This window comes from Danio rerio, chromosome 21 (genome assembly GCF_049306965.1).
Source record: "Danio rerio strain Tuebingen ecotype United States chromosome 21, GRCz12tu, whole genome shotgun sequence".
NCBI lineage: Eukaryota > Metazoa > Chordata > Actinopteri > Cypriniformes > Danionidae > Danio > Danio rerio.
The window spans coordinates 5,994,711-6,015,145 of NC_133196.1; the positions used below are offsets into that span (position 1 = coordinate 5,994,711).

The 20,435-nt window shown below is 37.9% G+C and overlaps 1 protein-coding gene and 1 long non-coding RNA gene across 6 annotated transcripts in view; one reads left to right on the forward strand and one right to left on the reverse strand.

The window, feature by feature from the left end:
* Positions 1-7,158: 7,158 nt before the first annotated feature.
* thbs4b (thrombospondin 4b) overlaps positions 7,159-20,435 on the forward strand; it is a 33,162-nt gene continuing 19,885 nt past the window's right edge. Inside the window, 4 exon segments of the mRNA NM_173226.1 lie at positions 7,159-7,372; positions 14,245-14,442; positions 16,591-16,874; positions 19,573-19,672. Of these exon segments, the coding sequence (NP_775333.1) occupies positions 7,297-7,372; positions 14,245-14,442; positions 16,591-16,874; positions 19,573-19,672 (658 nt within the window). The 5' untranslated portion in view covers positions 7,159-7,296.
* LOC141379962 (uncharacterized) overlaps positions 15,965-20,435 on the reverse strand; it is a 54,950-nt gene continuing 50,479 nt past the window's right edge. For all 5 annotated transcript variants that reach the window (XR_012397089.1, XR_012397088.1, XR_012397091.1 and 2 more), the window contains 2 exons: positions 16,955-17,025; positions 15,965-16,854 (listed from right to left, as the gene is read on the reverse strand). This is a non-coding gene — a long non-coding RNA (uncharacterized lncRNA). The remainder of the gene's footprint in view (positions 16,855-16,954; positions 17,026-20,435) is intronic.

The following is a 20,435-nucleotide window of genomic DNA, read 5'->3' on the forward strand; positions in this document are numbered from 1 at the left end:
GGGCTAAATCTAAAAAAAAAACATCTGTATTTTTGTGTACACATGTGTGCATTTTTTGCTTTTATTTTTGCCATATTAAAAAAATATATATTTGTAGAGCAGCCCATGTTCTGTTGTCAATATTATTTTAATAAACTTTATTAGGTAGAACTGTCCGAGATATGTACAAAAGCAAGTGATGCAACAGTTTGATAAAAAAAAAAATCTTGAAAGGTTATAAAATCTTTATAATCATTAAAATAATTAATAAAAACAATTAAAATAATTAGTTAAAAAATATTGTATGATATTAATGATATTACGTAGTTCCGGAAACGTCCTACTTCTCTGTGTATCCGTCAGACTTTAAGGTCAGTTTTTTTAACCGCCCCCTGTCGTTTTAAAGAATATGACAACGGCGAACGCAGCAAGTATAAAAGCCTCGTCCGTTTTGCGAGGTGCGCGATGCAGCGGCAGGGAAAAGTATAAATCCAGCTTCAGAGAGAAAGACCATATCTATGCCCTGCCATACCACATCTCAAGGAAACATCTCAAGGAAACGTAACTATTTCACGTTTGGTCAGTTTAGTCGTATGAAAATGTACAATATAAAAAAATAGGCGTAGGATCCAACCACACCCCTAAACCCAACCATCATAGGTGGATAAGCAAATTGTACTAAATTGTACGAATAAGATCGTATGAATTCATATGAATTAGCCACTAAATCAAAAAGTTACGAATTGCCGTGAGATCGTGTTGTCCTCAGGCTCCAGCTTTATGTTTTATGTCGATCGTATTAAAACAAAGAAACAATCTGAAGTTGTTGTTTTTAAGTTTCATACACCATGATTTTACCTGTCTGGCCCACTTGGGAGTAGATTTTCCTCCATGTGGCCCCTGAGCTGAAATGAGTTTGACACCCCTGTTCTATACTGTACACAATTTCAGCTAAGTTACAAGACTTTTGTCTAAGCAAAGTTAAACCTTACTGTCTTAAATAATTAAAAAGACATAATTATATATTATTTTGGTAAAATAAGCGTAATTTAGAGGCCTTTGCCTTTCATTTAAGCCACTTCTCATCCCTAATAATCAACTGGTAACGAGCGAATTTTTTGTGTGTGTTTTTCTGATATTTTAATGTAAAACATTTTACATATTGTGCCTTAAATAACATTAACATAGATTAATAAATACCACAGTAAATACATTGTTCAGTGTGTTCATGTTATTAAATACATGAGCTAACATTAACTAATGGAACGTCATTCTAAAGTGTGACCTCTTACACAAACACAGACGTGGATACATGTGCAATCGAACCCTCAAGCTCGCGCACATGGTAAGATCATTAGCGGGGTCGTCTTACTGCAAACTAACAGCCTCCGTCAGGCCATCTCAACCTACAGTGAGAACAAAAGGACACAGTGTGTGTGTGTGTGTGTGTGTCTGTCTGTGTTTCCTTCAGCTCTACGGACAGATCCAACATAACCAGACGTTCAGAGAAAAAGACTTAAGGCCAGATCCTGTTGTTACACACGCTCACGCCAACGGGAGGCGGTTTTGAATCAGAACATTCCAGATCTTTGCCCACCTGGGTCTTAACATACCCATAATGCTTCAGAAAGCTTTAATGACAGAGCGGCTTGGACTAAAGACTGTAATTTAGCTCTTAACACACACACACTGGGCAGCGCTCGCCTCTCTCTGATTAGGATGTGGGATTATGTCACTCACCACAACATCACGTGATTGGTCAATGGTTGGTGCGATCGGCCAATCGGTGGTGTGAGTTTGAATATGTGTGCGGTATATCAGTATCAGACAGGGCTGTAATTAATGATACTGACCGCTATGAGTAACGCACTGGAGCTTCGCCATCAGACTAGTGATAGTAGATTTCTTTTCTCTGGCGTCATAGTCTATCCATAAATGTGAACTAAGCATTTTTTAAGCAAAAGAAAATGACTTTTAAAAACTAGCCATGCTGAAGCACATATTGAAATCGAATACATAAGAGCATTTGCAAATTACATACATGACATACAAGATCATGTTTGGATACATATATAAAAAAAAATTAACTAATTAATCGCACCTTTTTAAAAAAATTTATCACGATTAATCGCATTTAAAATACTGAAACCTGTAATTTTGGCTATTTAAATGTAAAATTAATGTAAATGCAAGACAAAAAATATTTAAATTCAAAATATAATTGTTTGATAGAATTTTTGTTTAACTTGTAACACAGATTTCTTCATGTAAACAACATACCTACAATAAACCATCAAGATCCTGGCTTGACAGCCATATTTATTACAGAAATTAAAACACAGGCATGTTAATGACATTTAAATTTCAAAACAATCAATGCCAATAAAGAAAACATTGATTTCCATGTTGGATTCTAAGTGGACTGCAAAAAAACGCCAAAATACAGGAATTGCAGATATGGAAAATGAAAAATTATAATAATAAACTATAGAATACAAACTGTTGCACTCATTGTAAAGTTTTATTGCTGTGAGTTGAGAATATTAATTATAGAGTAGAAACAATTTTGCTTAATACTCCTTTACATTCATCCAGTTGCTAAGACTAGGAGTATCCCGCAAGTGCACAGAGACTCCCAAATGCCCGCAAATGAATGTTAATTTCACGCAAACCGGTCGTTAAATACATTGCACACCCCTCTCGCCCCTACTCATATACGTCGCTCACTCCACCCCTGACATACCCTCAACGGGCCTGACACAGACACACACACAACGTGCTGCAGACGTTTTGGCCCCAACGGCCTTCCATACTGGACTCCCCTCAGATTCAACAGGCATGATCACGTTCATCAAATTTGCTTAAATTAAGCGTCCAAAAGTATTACTGTATTTCACAAGGATTCTGACACAACAACGCGAAGGATACGCTTTCGTTGCGTTTAATGAGTAGCTGTCTTTGACAGGTCGCGACTTCACCAGAGACGTTCTGAGTACATTCACATAAGACACCAATACTCCGATTTTAATATGATTAAGATAATACTCTTATTAAAATTCTACCGTGTAGCCTTAAAAGGAACCTTACCTTAAAGGAACACTGAGTCACGAAATGCGGAGGATTTTCTTTCTGTTCGCCATGCGGTATTAACTTAAAACAGAAGTCGAAAGTTAAAAATGAAACACCCGAAATTGCATGAAACTTTGGAGAGCCTGGTGATGCGACTAATTGTTTTATACTGAAACTTGCCTTCAAAAAGTGCTTCCTTGGTCTTATCCACATTTACTCCATGTTGAACACATGGCCACCACAACAGGAAGTAAAAAAAACCCTGCAACTGCGTTAATTGCTTAAATTTTTTTAACGCGTTAATTATTTAAAATGAATCGCATGCGATAATGCGTTAATTTTGACATCGCTAATATATATATATATATATATATATATATATATATATATATATATATATATATATATATATATATATATATATATATATATAAAAGTGCGATATATGCAACTTATTTAGAAATATTGCTAAATGGCTGTACATACCCAGGTAGCAAAGAATTCTGGTCCAGACTTGGCATAAAGCTGGCACAGCAGGCATTTGTCTGGCATGCAGCCCTGGCATGCAGCATGTGGTCCAAACATGGCCCAGGCTTGGCTGAGGTGGCACCAACTTACAGGTGGCACTTAAGACTTGGGCCAGATATCAAATGTAGTATTTGGCCCAAAATGTTAAAACGTATATGTGGGCCACGTAAGTTTGGCTTATCTTGAACCACTTTTAAAAACATTTAAAAACTTTGAGTAAAGAAAAAAAATATTTGCTTCACGAAAAAGCACAGCCATGAAGTGAAATGCTTCAAGAGTTTACTAAAAACATTGCAGTCGTGACACACCAACATATCTGGCCCAGTTCTGGGCAGGGCCAGATGGAATCTGTGGACGTTTTTTGCTATTTCTGCGGAGAATTTTGGTAAAAATCTGCGGATTTCTGTGGAATTATTTTAGGAATATCCAGCGGAGTATCATAACTTACACTTTAATATATTACATAAAAAGTAATAAATTACTGAATAAAAATTGAATGAATTTCGATTTACACATTTACTCAAGTAAATAAACAGAATTTATAATGGGCTAAAAAACTGCAGAAATCTGCGAAATTCTGTGAAAAATCTGCGGAATTCTACGCGCGCAGATTCCGTGTGGGCCTAGTTATGGGTTATTCGCTTGGCTGAGACTTGGCCCAGATATGGTCCATGTTCGCCTCTTGTACGGAAGCCAGACTTGGTCCAGTCATGTACCGTAATTCACTGCAGCATGTGGGCCAAGCAAATGCTGATGGTGTGTGCCAGATCTGGGCCAGAGAAATTTTGCTATGGGGGAATATAGTCAGGTCAATAAATATGAGGGACATTTGACCTACCTACCTACCTATCTCACACGAGTAGCAGTGCGATATGGCTGTATATCAGCACTGGTGGAAGGTGCTTACAGGTCATTTTGCTCACATATTAAGATGGCATGAAATGCCATCAGTCTACAGAGATTTTACAGAATTCCTCTGTTGCAATCAGGATAATACAATAATTAACTCCAAAAAAGCCAAAGCATGGTAATCACTATCAGATTATTATGGTTTAAATACAGCCCTACAGCATACTTAGAATCGACTTAGAATGTCACTTACCTGTTTTTTTTATTATATTTTTTTTATTACACAATTGATCAGCTAAAATCAAATACAAAAAGAAAACAGATTTTTTTCTCCCTAAGGACTTATTATGCGGTCTCTGTCACCATTTGGCCATCCATCCATCCATCCATCCATCCATCCATCCATCCATCTATCTATCTCACACCAGTAGCAGTGTGATATGGCTGTATATCAGCACTGGCGGGAGGTGCTTACAGGTGATTTTGCTTACATATTAAGATTATAAGGCTGAACGGCATGAAATGCCATCAGTCTACAGAGATTTTACAGAATTCCACTGTTGCAATCAGGATAATACAATAATTAACTCCAAAAAAGCCAAAGCAAGGTAATCACTATCAGATTACTATGGTTTAAATACAGCCCTTCAGCATACAAAAAAGAGAGATCGACTTATGTCACTAACCTGTTTTATAAACAATTAATCAGCTGAAATCAAATACAAAAAGAAAACACTGATTTTTTTTCTCCCTAAGGACTTATTATGCGATCTCTGTCACCATTTGGTGGCGTAATCGTCATTGCTCTGCTCAGTATACAAGGCTACTCTGCTAAAGCTGACTCCGAAATTATAAATATTTAAACTATAAGGGCGCTGTCCTCATAAATAAACTATATAGTTGCAATCTAAACAACTCAGTCAGTGTGATAATGCAACTTGGTGATGATAGCGCGTGGCCGCTCATGAGGATTAGGTTTCGGCTGTGACGTACGATGAGATCTATCCACAACGATGTCTTTATCGAGGTGTAGAGCATCCTTGATAAGTTTGGAGACTGCTGATATGGTGGAAGGAAAATCTTCAGGTACTCCCAGGATTCTTATATTATTACGGCGCGATCTCGCTTCAAGATCCTCACATTTATCTTCCAACCGCGTTACCTCAGCAGAAAGAAAATCCATCTTTTCTTGAATCACGGTGACGCCGTCAGAACAGATTGTTAAGGATTGTTCCAAGTCCTTAATTGTATTTTTCATAGTCGCTACATCGGTCTGTACTGTGACCATATTATTAGAAAACCCTGCTTTTACAGCTTGCAGCTCACTTTTTATGGTTGAGAGATCGTCGCCCACTACAGTTTGCAACTCCGAGCGCAGAATACCTGCAATGTCATTACGTAGAGAGGATAAAAGCTCAGATTTGAGAGATGTGTTGTCGGCCGGGGGCTCCGTTTGCGCTTCTAAGCTATCTGAGGGGGAGATGCAGGAACAGCAGAAAGTGCAGGCCGCTTAATTGGCAGCCTTACTGGGTTTATTCTTCATTTTTTTTAAGCAAAAATACGTAATTTCGATGGACATTAAAAAAAACAAACACTTGTAGGCTGGGTGGTGGGAGCAAAATATGCTAAAGATTGAAATATTGATAAATGTACTGCAGGAGCAACCACGAACGCGACTTACGCCATAGCTGCTCAAACTGGAAGTCGTTGCAATCTAAACAACTACATTCTTGCCTAAAAAAGCCCCATAACTACATTATGTTGTCCAACAGAAATCTTTGTCGAACTGTAGTGAGTCTATTGATCTGCTGTCCCTATATATGGGCGGAGGAGGCTGTACGAGTGCTGTTAATGCAGAATATCAGCCAATCAGATTCGAGAACCAGACAGTTGTGTATATGTATATATGTATGGCTGCTTGGGTGTAGTACAGGATTGTTGGTTGGCTGCAAAAGTGTTGTGAGCAGTTGCTAGGGTATAATTGGTTGCTGCTGTGTTGTAGGTGGTAGATTGCTAGGAAGTTTAGGGAGAATTGCAGGTGGTTGCTAGGTGGAAGGCTTTACATTTATTAATAATAACGACCCATGACTTATGCCAAAATATACCAGACTGGACTGAATGGACATCATACACACAGTCTTAGATGTTTCTCTGCTTTGGTATAGCACTACTGTGGCTGTTATTAAACTGCCATAGAGTTGAAAGATGGGATAATTGGACCCAATTGTTCCCTAATCATTAAACGGCTGTTGCAAGCATACGTGTCTGCTTCACATGTGTATCTGACTTTTTAATTTATTTTTTATTACAGAATTCCCTGCGCAAGAATCAGAGCTTCACAGAACATTAGCAACCCTCCATCCAGTGATCTTTAAACAATTCCCCAGAGATTCACCCCTCCAGACATATTTTACGCCACCTGCCAGTCAAAATTACAGGAAAATATGTGTAAACCTGAGAAAGGAAGAACGGAGAGAGAGAAGGATGTGGAACAAATGGAACCTCATAAAAGTACCAATAAGAGTTGAGATGTAAACCAGTCCCGCCAATTATATGGCACCTCTTTTAGCTCCGCCCTCCCCCAGCATGTGGGCGTCTGTTAGACTCATAACTCCGCCCTCCACAGCTGCTGCGAGTTGACAGCCTGTACCTCACTCCAACACACACACATATACACACACACACATACACATCATTAAAAGCGAAGGCACACAGTCCTCACTCTTTTCTTCTGTCGCTCACTCCTGCTCAATCACACACAGACTTTCTCTATAAAGCCAACTCTGAACCTAAAGGAATCTAAAAGTCTTCTCCTGTAATACTTTTCTCACACAGCCCTTCTGTGGGCTGGCAGAAGGTTGTGATTGAAGGATGGCCGGCACAATGCATCTCCTCACGGCCGTTTCTCTGATCTTAATGCTCAGCTCAGCAAACGCAGAATCAATCGGTGAGTACACACGAAGTTTCTTTAAGAGGTTGAAACGGTTCACGATTAACTAATGCGTATTTAAAGGGACAGTTCACCCAAAAATTCAGTCATTATTTACTCAGCCTCCAATTGTTTCTGAGTTTCTTTCTTCTGCTAAAAGTAGATACTTCAAAGAATGTTAAAACTGCTAGCCATTGACTTTTATAGTATTTTTCTTTTCTACTATAGAAGTTAATGGCTACTGGTTTACAACATTCTTCAAAATATCTTCCTTTGTGTTTAACAGAAGAAAGAAACTTGATTTGGATTTGAGAGTAATGTTTAATACTATCCCTTTAAATTTATTCAAAAGTTTTTTTTTTTATTGTAGTTTTATTCACTTGCATGCACTTTTTTCCTTCCACACTTTTCTGTCTGTCTCGTAAAATCTGAATAAACCATTTAATTTCACTCTAAAAAAGGCCCAATTTCTTCCGAAACGCTTTATTTTCCTATTATTTCAATTTTCTTGTCTTGGATCCTACTTACTTTGCAGTTTTTCAATTTATCCATCCATTCAATGCGGATGTGTTTAACTCAAAAGCATCAGGCTCAAATGAAACTTTTTTAGTAACTCCTGTGTGTATGAAATAGAGAGGTTTGATCTGTGTGTGTGTCTTTTATACCCAACATTGTCAGATACCAAATGATACCATATTGTTATTATTGTATTATATATATATATAGGTTATATATATTTTATATAATATATATTTTCCCCATTTTGGTTTACGGGGGGAAGATTTTTTCAACACATTTCTAAACATAATAGTTTTTATCTTAATTTTTTTATCTTTGCCATGATGACAGTAAATAATATTAGACTATTAGACTATTAGAATATTAGATATTTTCAAGAACCTTCTATACAGCTTAATGTGACATTTAAAGGCTTAACTAGGTTAATTAGATTAACTAGGCAGGTTAGGGTAATTAGGCAAGTTGTTGTATAATGATGGTTTGTTCTGTAGACTATCAAAAAAATACATTGCTTAAAGGTGCTAATAATTTTGAGGTGTTTTTAAAAAATTGAAAACTGCTTTTATTCTAGCTGAAATAAAACAAATAAGACTTTCGCCAAGAGAAACAAATATTATAAGACATACTGTGACTATTTCCTTGCTCTGTTAAACATCATTTGGGAAACATTTAGAAAAGGAAAACAAATCCAAAGGCGGGCTAATAATTCTTTATTAATAGTTAATATAACTATTATTAATAAGTAATATTACTATTATTATTGTTATTATTAATATTATTGTATGACATAGAGAGATCTAAAGTGTGTGTGCCTTATATTCCTAACATTGTAGGATACCAAATGTCCCCACAAGTACAGCAATACCAAAGAACTGAGACCTTTTAGGGACATGTTTTTCATCTACATGAGAAAAAAGGCTCATAAATCATTCAGAATAAACTATTAAAAAATGTAAAAATTAAAATCTTTTCTTTGAGGGTTGAGTTTAGGGTAGGGGAATTTACAGTTTTTACAGGATAAAAATCATTATGTCTATTGGAAGTCCCCATAAAGATAGTTGTAGAAGTGAGTGTGTGTGTGTGTGTGTGTGTGTGTGTGTGTGTGTGTGTGTGTGTGTGTGTGTGTGTGTGTGTGTGTGTGTGTGCGTGTCATAGTGTCTTTTGCAGCAAGGATTGCATTATTTTATTGAATCTGAATGGACACATAGTACTCAAAGAAAACACACACACAAACACACGTTTGTTTTGGGAATTATGGGGACATTACATAGGTTTGCATTGTTTTTATAGTGTACAAACTGTATTTATATTACTCTAACCCCCCAACCCTAAACTCAACCCTCACAGGAAACTTTACTTTCTAAAATAACTCAATCTGTGTGATTTATAAGCTTTTTGAGAAATGAGGACATAAGAAATATCCTTATATTACAGCACCTTGTAATACCTGTCATACTTTTAAAAAAAAAAAAAAAAAAAAAAAAAAAAAGTCCATAATTTTACGGTTAATTTCCAGCAGTGGGGTGCCGGGAAAAAAAAACGTTAAAAAACTGCCGTTAAATTACAGAAATTTACCGTAAAATAACAGCTGTTGAATTACAGAAATTTACCAGAAATCAAAATTAAAGGAAATTTCTGTAATTTAATATCCGTTATTTTATGGTATATTTCTGCAATTTAACGGCCGCTTTTTACTTTTTTTTTTTCAGCACCCCAGCTGCTGATGTCACAAAAACACAGACACACACACACACACACACTGAGTATGTCCACCTACTGAGGCTTTAAGCATTACGCACTTTACCATCAATATTTACTTCAAGACATGTGATTTGCTGAATGTTTACACATTAAAATGACAGATAATACATAAAGCCAAATCACACATGTCGGCAATCACAGCCAGTGTGTAAATATTTCAACACAACATCTGTGGACAGAAACACGGCTTTTAGGCAACAAAGATCTCTGGCCAAACTGTATTGCTGCTTGACAAGAACGTGAAGATAAACAGACTTTTGTGGGAATATTGCTTAGTTGCACTGATGTGTTGATTGCTAAGGCATGAAAATGAGAGTCAGTCATCTCTTTCAGGTTTAAATATCGGAAAAGACGTCATTCTTGAGTGATTAACATTTCTTTCGTACAACATTATGTTTGCCTGTTCAGCCAATGGCACGCTTCCATCGCTATAATAACCGACGTCTGTATTTGACATCCGGCTGTGACACGGCAACGGCTGTCCGTTCACCTGGTTTCCATGATGTTTTCCACTGAAAATGTTCAATGGATCCAATTCAATACCTGTCAATCTCACTTATACAAACTAAGACCAGTTGCTTTCAGCTACAAGACTGTCTGTTTAAAAACTCAAGATATTCATCTGAAATGCGAGTTCTTTCTGCTTATTCTGGATCCCAGCAGAACATTTCTATTAAAGGGATAGTTCACCCAAAAATGAGAATTACCTCATTTAGTCTCCCTCATGTGGCCTTAAACATTTATGAGTTTCTTTATTCTGTTGAACACTAAAGAAGATATTTTGAAGAATGCTGGTACTCACTGACTTCAATAGTACAGTGTAAATAAATCAGTTAATTAACAGTTTCCATATTTCAAGTGTTAATTTACGGTTGCGAATTGCGTTATAGGATGTTGATCTCTGTTCTGTCAACTTTTGATGTTGAAAACTCTACAGTTCAACAAAATGACTTTTTTTTTGACATTTTAGTAGTTTTAAATAATATAACCCTGCTGAAAAATCCAGCTTAAACCAGCCCAAGCTGGTTGGCTGGTTTTAGCTGGTAGACCAGCCTGGTTTTAAAGGGGTTTTGGTCATTTTCAGGATGGTTTCCAGCCATTTCCAGCTTGGTCTTAGCTGGTCAGGCTGGAAAATGACCAGCTTAAACCAGCTAAAACCAACTTGACCAGCCTGGTTTTAGCTGGACATAGTTTTGGCTGGGCTCCCAGCCTGACTAGGCTGGTCAAGCTGGTTTTAGCTGGTCATCTCCCAGCCTGACCAGCTAAGACCAGGCTGGAAATGGCTAGAAACCAGCCTGGAAATGGCCAAAACCCATCTAAAACCAGCCTGGTCAACCAGCTAAATCCAGCCAATAATCCTAGGCTGGTTTAATCTGGATTTTTCAGCAGGAAATGCATAAGTAATAATATATAAAGAAATACGTCTGTAAAATAACAGAAAAAAATTACATCACAGTGGCGCAGTGGGTAGCATGAACGCCTTACAGCAAGAAGGTCGCTGGTTCGAGCCTCGGCTGGGTCAATTGGCATTTCTGTATGAAGTTTGCATGTTCTCCCAGTGATCGCATGGGTTTCCTCCGGGTGCTCCGGTTTCCCCCACAGTACAAAGACATTCGGTACAGATGAATTGGGTAAGCTAAATTGACCATAGTGTATGTGTATGGATGTTTCCCAATGATTGGTTGCAGCTGAAAGGGCATCCGCTGCATAAAACATATGCTGGATATGTTGGCGGTTCATTCTGCTGTGGCGACCCCGGATTAATAAAGGGACTAAGTCAAAAAGAAAATGAATGAATGAATGAATAACAGAAAATGTGCTAGCAGTTTATTACAAGGCTTTTGTAGCCTAATATACAACACCAACTCAGACAATATAGCACATTAAACTATTAAAATGTTCATAAAAGTCACCTTTTTTCAACTTTTCAAGGATCCTATCATACACCCGGTGCAACAAGGCACAGGCATGTTTGCCGCAATTAGTTGCTATTTTCAGACCAGCGCAACAGTAATTTTCCAGGGACACAGGAGCGTTTTAAAGTCACATAGATCAGCTGGTTTATCTATAAGCTGACATACAAGGCTGCATTTACACTGCATGGTTCAAGTGACTCAATTCCGATTTTTTTCCCCCATGTGGGCCATGTACGTGTAAGCAGAAACAAATCACATGGATTACGATTTACTCAAATCAGATTCAGGCCTTGTTCATATGTGGAAATTTATCCGATATGGATTGAATCTGTGTTCTCGTGTCCAGGGCCGGAGCAAGCTGAGCTGCCGCTCTAGGCAGAGGATGATCACGCCGCCCTCAACCCCAATGTGAAAACGAAAGTGACCAGTTATGAAAATGAAGTGAGGAGTCGCGGACCTCTTTTCTGGCGTTCTATGCGCAGATATAACTGAGGACGCGCGGGTGCTGAGGGAGGGAGGTGTAGCGGACACTGTGCTCTTTATTCTGCCGCCCTATGGGTGGATATAACTGAGGACGTGCGGGTGCTGATGGAGGTCACGCTGACGCCGTCCTCTCTATTCTGTCGTCTATGCGCGAATATATCTGAGGACGTAGAGGAGGTGTCGCGGACATAACTGAGGACGCAGGTGGTAAGGGAGATGTCGCAGACGCCGCCCTCTCTATACTGCCGCCCTAGGCGGCCGCCTAGATTGCCTCTATGGACGCGCCGGCCCTGCTCATGTCTGCAGTGTAAGCAGGTAGATCGGATTTACAACTGTCAATGCAAGTCGCGGGTCATTAAAAACCGTAGCGAATGACGTCAAGTCTGACGCTTTCATTTCAGAACAGACTTCAGCAGAGTCCCAAACCTCAAATCTCATACACGAGGACTTGAACAGCTTTCATATTGTCATATAGCACAGGTATTTAAGCAAGTTAACGAGAGCGAGAGAGCGCAATGTCCGCCACGTAACCAATATAAACTAATATAAAACTTGTGCATACATCACATGCATAAATCATGCCATGGACATTACATTAAGGTTTAAAAAAGCCTATATATCAAAAGAAGATGGACAAATGAGAACCTTTCTGTCATAAACTATAGTAAAACAGCTCGTCAAAAGCTGCAAACAGATAACACAGAGGAATAGAGAAAAGAGCACTCTTTAATTATCAGCTGTTAGTCAGCGCCCGCTCTTTTTTTTTCTGGTCATTGCGCCTTTGCCGTGTGCTGTGTAAATGCAGACGATCCGAAACAATTCACTTTTAAAAGATGATGTAAGCAGGTCATCAAAAAAATCGGATACAGTCACAAAATCGGAATTGACCTTCAAGACCTGCAGCGTAAATGCAGCCGAAGTGATCCACTGATGAATCGCAGCTCTTCAGTGTTCTTGTACCTGTGGTTACACTCGGTAAACAGCGGTGAGTTCGGTTAACTGATGACCTTCACGGCCAACCACAGTCATTTCTGTTGAGCACGTGAACACAATAGCACTCAAATGTTAGGGGGAAATTTTTAAATTTCAGTATCGATTGGTACCGAATTCCAGTATTGTGACAACCCTAGCACGCACATGTTTTTTTATTTAGTTTTTTCATCTCTGTTCTTTATTTCTCTCTTCCATTTGTATGTGATTAAATGTAATTTGTGTACACTGCAAAAAATGCTTTTCTTGCTTAGATTTTTTGTCTTGTTTCTAGTCTAAATATCTAAAATTTCTTATATCAAGAAGCATTTTTTAGACAAGCAAAACATATTGCCTTGTTTTGAGAAATATTATGCCAATATTAAGTCAGTTTTTCCTTAAAACAAGCAAAATAATCTGCCAATGGGGTAAGCAAATTAATCTTGTTTTTTCTTTTGACGTAAGATTATTTTGCTTACCCCATTGGCAGATTATTTTGCTTGTTTTAAGGAAAAACTGACTTAATATTGGCATAATATTTCTCAAAACAATACAATATGTTTTGCCTGTTTAGAAAATTCTTCTTGATTTAGGAACTTTTAGATATTTGGACTAGAAACAAGACAAAAAATCTAAGTAAGAAAAGCATTTTTTGCAGTGTACCTAAAAAAAAAGAAAAAAAAAAAATATATATATACTTTTAGGATGTAGTACAAGTAGGCGAACATGGAACACGGTTAATGAGTCCAAGCAACCAGCACTTTTCAAAATATCTGCTTTTGTTTTCAACAGAAAAAAGAAGCTGTTACGAGCAAAGATGATGACAGAATTTTCATTTTCGGGTGAACTATCCCTTTAAATTAGATTTCTCTTTCTTTGTTAAAGGTTTACATCAAGCATATTAGATATGGTTTAGTTTCCACATTTAGACACACACCATTCTCCCATTCCCAATGCCAAAACATTGGAAAGCCAGCTGCTATTAAACATGTTTCAGTCAAGCTGTTTTATGCCATCCTTGCCATTTACAAACTTCAAAGAACTACAAATCCTTCAAGATTTACTTGGCAACATGCAACCAGCTAAATAAACAGCAACAGCATTTACAGTCTAACGAAAATGACATCAACCTAAAAATACTTGGGCATCACTCCCAGCATGCATTAGCCCTGAGGAACAACTGCATGTTTTTGTGTGTGTGTGTAGCGCTTATATAACCTTTAAATACATTTTCCCCCTCAGTGTATAACCTCTTAACGTCACCGGACTGTCTACCGGATCTACTGCATGGTGGTTTGGCAGAGCAGGGAGTAACGGAGCTCTATATTCTCACAACGTTCCGGATCCAACCTGGAACCGGAAACACCATATTTAGCCTGTACAATCCACGAGACAACAGCAAGTACTTTGAATTCTCGGTGTTTGGAAAAGCAAATAAAGGTAAACGTTTGACTATTCCCTACTTTAGATATTCATCTGTATGTTGTGTGTGATGTATGATGTGCGATGCATCTTAAAAGTAGGTCCCAGTTTTTGTTAAGTGACCTTAATCACTTTGTACTTACTGTACTTTGTCATTTGGTACAATGCACTTATTGTGTACATACAGCTAAAGTTAGAATTACTGGCCACTTTATTAGGTACACCTGGCCAACTGCTCGTTAACGCAAGTTTCTCATCAGCCAATCACATGGCAGCATCTCAATGCATTTAGGCATGTAGACATGGTCAAGATGATCAGCTGCAGTTCAAATCAAGCATCAGAATGGGGAAGAGAGGGGATTTAAGTGACTTTGAACATGGCATGGTTGTTGGACGAGCTGGTCTGAGTATTTCAGAAACTACAGATCTACTGGGATTTTCACGCACAACCATCTCTAGGGTTTACAGAGAATCATTCGAAAAGTCTTGTGGACGCAAATGCCTTGTTGATGCTAGAGGTCAGTGGAGAATGGCCAGACTGGTTCAAGCTGATAGAAAGGCAACTGTAACTCAATTAACCACTCGTTACAACCGAGGTCTGCAGAAGAGCATCTCTGAAAACACAACACGTCCAACCTTGAGGCTGATGGGTTACAGCAGCAGAAGACCACACCGGGTGTCGCTCCTGTCAGCTAAGAACAGGAAACTGAGGCTACAATTCACACAGGCTCACCAAAATTGGACAACAGAATATTGGACAAACGTTGCCTGGAGTTTGAGTCTCGATTTCTGCTGCGACATTCAGATGGTAGGGTCAAAATTTGTCATCAATTTTCTGGCACATTTTGGGCCCATTAGTACCAGTTGAGCATTGTGTCAATGCCACAGCCTACCTGAGTATTGTTGCTGACCATGTCCATCCCTTTATGACCACAGTGTACCCATCTTCTGATGGCTACTTCTTGCAGGATAATGAGCCATATCATAAAGCATGAATCATCTCAGACTGGTTTCTTTAACATGACAATGAGTTCACTGTACTGAAATGGCCTCCACAGTCAGCAGATCTCAATCCAATAGAGCACCTTTGGGATGTGGTGGAACGGGAGATTCACATCACGGATGTGCAGCCGACAAATCTGCAGCAACTGTGTGATAATATCATGTCAATATGGAGCAAAATCTCTGAGGAATATTTCCAGCACCCTGTTGAATCTATGGCAAGAAGGATTAAGGCAGCTGTGAAAGCAAAACAGGGTCCAACCCGGTACTAGTAAGGTGTACCTAATAAAGTAGCCGATGATTGTAGTTTAATAGTTGTGTGCATGTAATTACATTCAGAATTCCACTGTTGACCATCCCTTACACATTAACTCAACCTTAAATTGACCCAAAGCTGTCCCTATGTTACTCATATCTTACCTCAGTAGCACCATAATTGTTTTGCAATGAAATATGAACAAAAAAGTACGTGCAAGTACCTAGTAATTAAGATCACTTAATATAAAGTGGGACCTAAAAATAACGGTTGCAATTGACGTTTTTTCACAGCAACGTCTTTTTATTAAAAGTTTTATCAAAGAATCTTTTTTATAGCTTAAAGGACATTTTAATACTTTAAAGAACATTTTTCCATTATAAAGATGCATTTGTATTATTGAAAAAGTGGTTCCTGGAAGCACTGTTACCAATAATGAACCTTTATTTTCAGAAGTGGACTTAAAAACTATGATTATATTTATAAACATTTAATATTTATACTACATTTATTATCATACTTATAATACTACAATATTTAACACAACCTAACTATGAACAGAAATATTAACTACAGCATTTGTTTTGCAAAAAAAAAAAAAAGATTTTTATCTCAGGCTCACATTATTTTTTTCTGGGCCGAAGGAATACCACCAGTTCCGCATAACTGCCTCAAGTTGCCCATATTTGTATGCTATCTGGGTTATTTCTCTCTATATTATTTATTATACACCATTTCAAACTACTAAAATGTCAATAAAAGACACTTTGTTAAACTGTGGAGTTGAATTTTCAACATCAAAAGCAGAGATCAACATCCCGTAATGCAATTCAAAACCAAAAAGGGAAAGCCACATATACATAAATACAGATATTTGACACAGTGTAACTTAATCTCTTTCTCTGTAGCTATTTTGCGATACCTGCGCAGAGATGGCAGGATGAGTGCGGTCACCTTTAACAAACTGAACCTGGCTGACGGCGAGAAGCATCGGCTGCTCTTCCATCTGAAAGGACTGGAGGTGGGACATCCCGGCGGTTTCCCGCACAGCCAGGGAGCGCTACCTGTGCCTGGGGTGGAGCTACACCTGGATTGCAGACTGGTGGAGACGCTGAGAGATTTACCAGCTGTGTTTAACGGCCTAAACAATCACCAGGCGGTGGAGCTCAAGACTATGCAGGGGAAAGCACAAGTAAACAACATGTTTATTATTTATAATTTTTGTATTATGATTTAAATGGCTAGTTTGCCCAAAGATGAACTTTTACTCACTATTTACTCTCTCTAGAGAGGTTTCTTTCTTCTGTTGAACATCTGAAGATCTTTTGAAGAGAGCTGAAAACCTGTAACCATTGAGTTGTATATTAGGCAAAACCAAAACTATGGTTGTCAATGGTTGAAACATTTAAAAAATATATATCTTTATTTGTGTTCTAGAGAAGAAAGCAACTCCTAAAGGTTTAAAACAAGTGTGAGTAAATGATGACAGAATTTTCAATGTTTGGGTGGACTAATTACTTTAATTTCTTTAATATACACAGAACAACAAGGAACAAACATTGGCTCATACTGTAGAAAAGGACAAATCTTAAACACAACTTAGTCACAAAACATACAATCAAAACTAGACTCTATATATAACCTCAAGTGTCACTGGGTTGTACATTTGAAAAAGAGACATTGGTTTGTACTGTACTGTACTATATATATATCCATGCTATCATGCTGTCGACGCTAAAGGTCGCAGGAGAAATCAAGATCATCTAATGTCCAATTTTGGTGAGCCTGTGCAAATTGTAGCCTCAGTTTCCTGTTCTTTGCTGACAGTAGTGGCACCCGGTGTGGTTTTCTGCTGCTGTAGCCCATCCGCCTCAAGGTTGGACATGTTGTGCGTCCAGAGATGCTCTTCTGCAGACCTCAGTTGTAACGAGTGGTAACTTGATCATTTAACATATATTTAATTATATATATTAAATTATGCCCAGATAACATATTTAGCATCAGACACATACCATCCGTTACACACAAAATGAAGTGGAATAAATGATCAAACAAGATTCAAATTCAACTCAGTTTATATTTCAAACAAAACAACAAATCAAAAGAAATATTAAATTAGCATCTTTAACAGTAAAGACTTAAAACAGTCACGTCCAGATCAAAAACAAAGCACAAACAAAAATAGATAGTTACGCATCAACAAGCAAAACAAAAACTACCCCAATTGTATAATTTGAAAACAACAACAACAACAAAAAAACAAAACAAAGAGGGGAAATCAAATCAATGCTCACACAAGGGAACTGAGTGTGTTGTGCAATTGAACGTGGCGTTTGTGGGAACTAGTTTGAATGATTTCAGCTCTTGACAGATGATTTGGCCTCCGAAGGATAACGTTATCGAGGAGTTGAGATGAAGAAGAAGAAGAAAAACAGCACTTACGGAGACAACGTCCAGGCAACCCAAGATTTTTAGTCAACAACTCTGCATAAGTTCTGGTCGCCGCCAGGAGATACGAGTAGAAAACCCCTCCGCAAACGATCCAGCAAGAGAACCCACAGTGCAGATTGGTCCGTTGCTCCCAAACAAACACTTGGATCACCTTTTCAGGACACCCCACTATTCTGCACGTCGCTTCCTTCAGTACACTACCTTCACCTTCACTTCCACTCAAAACTTCCTCCAACAAACACAACACCCCCAAACACCTTCTCACTTCCATTTTTATTGAAAAATTCATCTGTCCCCACAACGTCATTGATTTATGTGTTCACCATTGGTGCGTTTGTTTGAATTGTGAGGTCCAATCAGAGACCGTCACAACTTAAAGTTGCCTTTCTATCAGATGGAACCAGTCTGGCCATTCTCCTCTGACCTCTGGCATCAACAAGGCAGAACTGCTGCTCACTGGATATTTTCTCTTTTTCAGACCATTCTCTGTAAACCCTAGAGATAGTTGTACGTGAAAATCCCAGTAGATCAACAGTTTATGAAATACTCAGACCAGCCCGTCTGGCACCAACAACCATGCCACGTTCAAAGTCACCTTTCTTCCTCATTCTGATGCTCGGTTTGAATTGCAGCAGATAATCTTGACCATATCTACATGCCTAAATGCATTGAGTTGCTGCCATCTGATTGGTTGATCAGAAGTTTGCATTAACGAGCAGTTGGACAGGTGTACCTAATAAATTGGCCAGTGAGTGTGTATAAAACCTTAAAAGCTAAAAACTGTAAAAAAAATCAAGAGACTGACCCCAAGCAGACAAGAAAATTTATGGCGCTAGTTCTTAAAAATCTTAGTCTCTCCATCTGAATAACCGAGATCATACCTAAAATCCAGTTCTTTACCAGGGGTAAAGTTGACTTCCAATTCTTAAGCACTAGTTTAGGGGTGCGCAAACTTGGTCCTGAAGGGCCGGTGTCCTGCAAAGATAGTTCCAAGCCCAATCAGACACACCTGGGACATCCCTGCAGGTGTGTTGAGGCAAACTGGAGCTAAATTCTGCAGGAAATCGGCCCTTCAGGACAGAGTTTGGGAACCCCTGGACTAGTCTTTTAGCCACAGAATGTACATATTTGTTATTTTTCCATGTCTGTGAAGCCCTTTGTTCAACATTCGTGTTGTTTTAAGGTGCTATATAAATAAAGTTGACCTTGATGTTTTGTGAAATGCCAAAAATGGCAAGTTCATCATCTGGTGGAAAAGGTCTGCTGTCAGCCTTAGAGAAACAGTCAAATTTATTTATCCAGAATCCAGAACAAGTATACAACATGTTTAATAGTTAAACACTCACATGCTGAGAGATATATTTGGATAGTTTTTGTTGCATGCACTAATACCCTAATATAAACTCCCCATTGTGCTCCTTTTGGGTTCTGATTGGCAGGAGGGCTTGGAGGAGCTCAAACTGGCATATGGCGATTCAGTGGAAAATGTTGCATCGCTGCAGGACTGCCACACTCAGAGTGACTCAGTACAGGCTTTAGGTAACGACTTGATTATTTCTTTTGGCCACAATTTATAATAAGGTTTCATTAGTTTAATATTACACTCTAAAAAACAATGAGTTATTTATTTAATCCAATGGTTGAGTTAAAAATATTTGGTGCTTTGTAGGGTTATTTTTTAAACATTTATTTAGTCATTTATTAATAACTCAACCAGTTGGGTTAAAACTTTAAATTTCAACAGTGGACTGATTCAAGTGACACAGAACAGCTGTTGATATCCGTGCGTAATGTTGTTTTGCGTTATAACGTTTATTAAAGCTCCAATGCAATAATATTTCTGTTATTTTTATCATGTTTACCTCTTTAGTGATTTTTATATCCATTACACCAGCACCCTTAATTAATGATGATACAAACGCTTCGTAACCGATTTATATTAAATGGTAAAAACTGTTTATCTACCTTCCGTGCAGGGCTGCAACTAACGATTATTTTAATAATCGATTAATCTGTCAGTTATTTTTTCGATTGAAAAAAGCAATAATTTCCAGCCGGTTATTCAAAAAAACTCATCCCTGAGCTGTTATAATAATAATAATAACATTAATAATAATAATAATAACAACAATATAAATAATAAAATAAATAAGTATTTTTTTCCTGTTTTCAATCCAAATATCTTAATATTTTTAAATCAAGATGCATACTAGACACATGAAATAAAAATTGTCTTGTTTTCTGAAAAAAACACCTCAAAATAAAGTGATTGTTTGCTTAAAACATGTCAAATTAAGTGTGA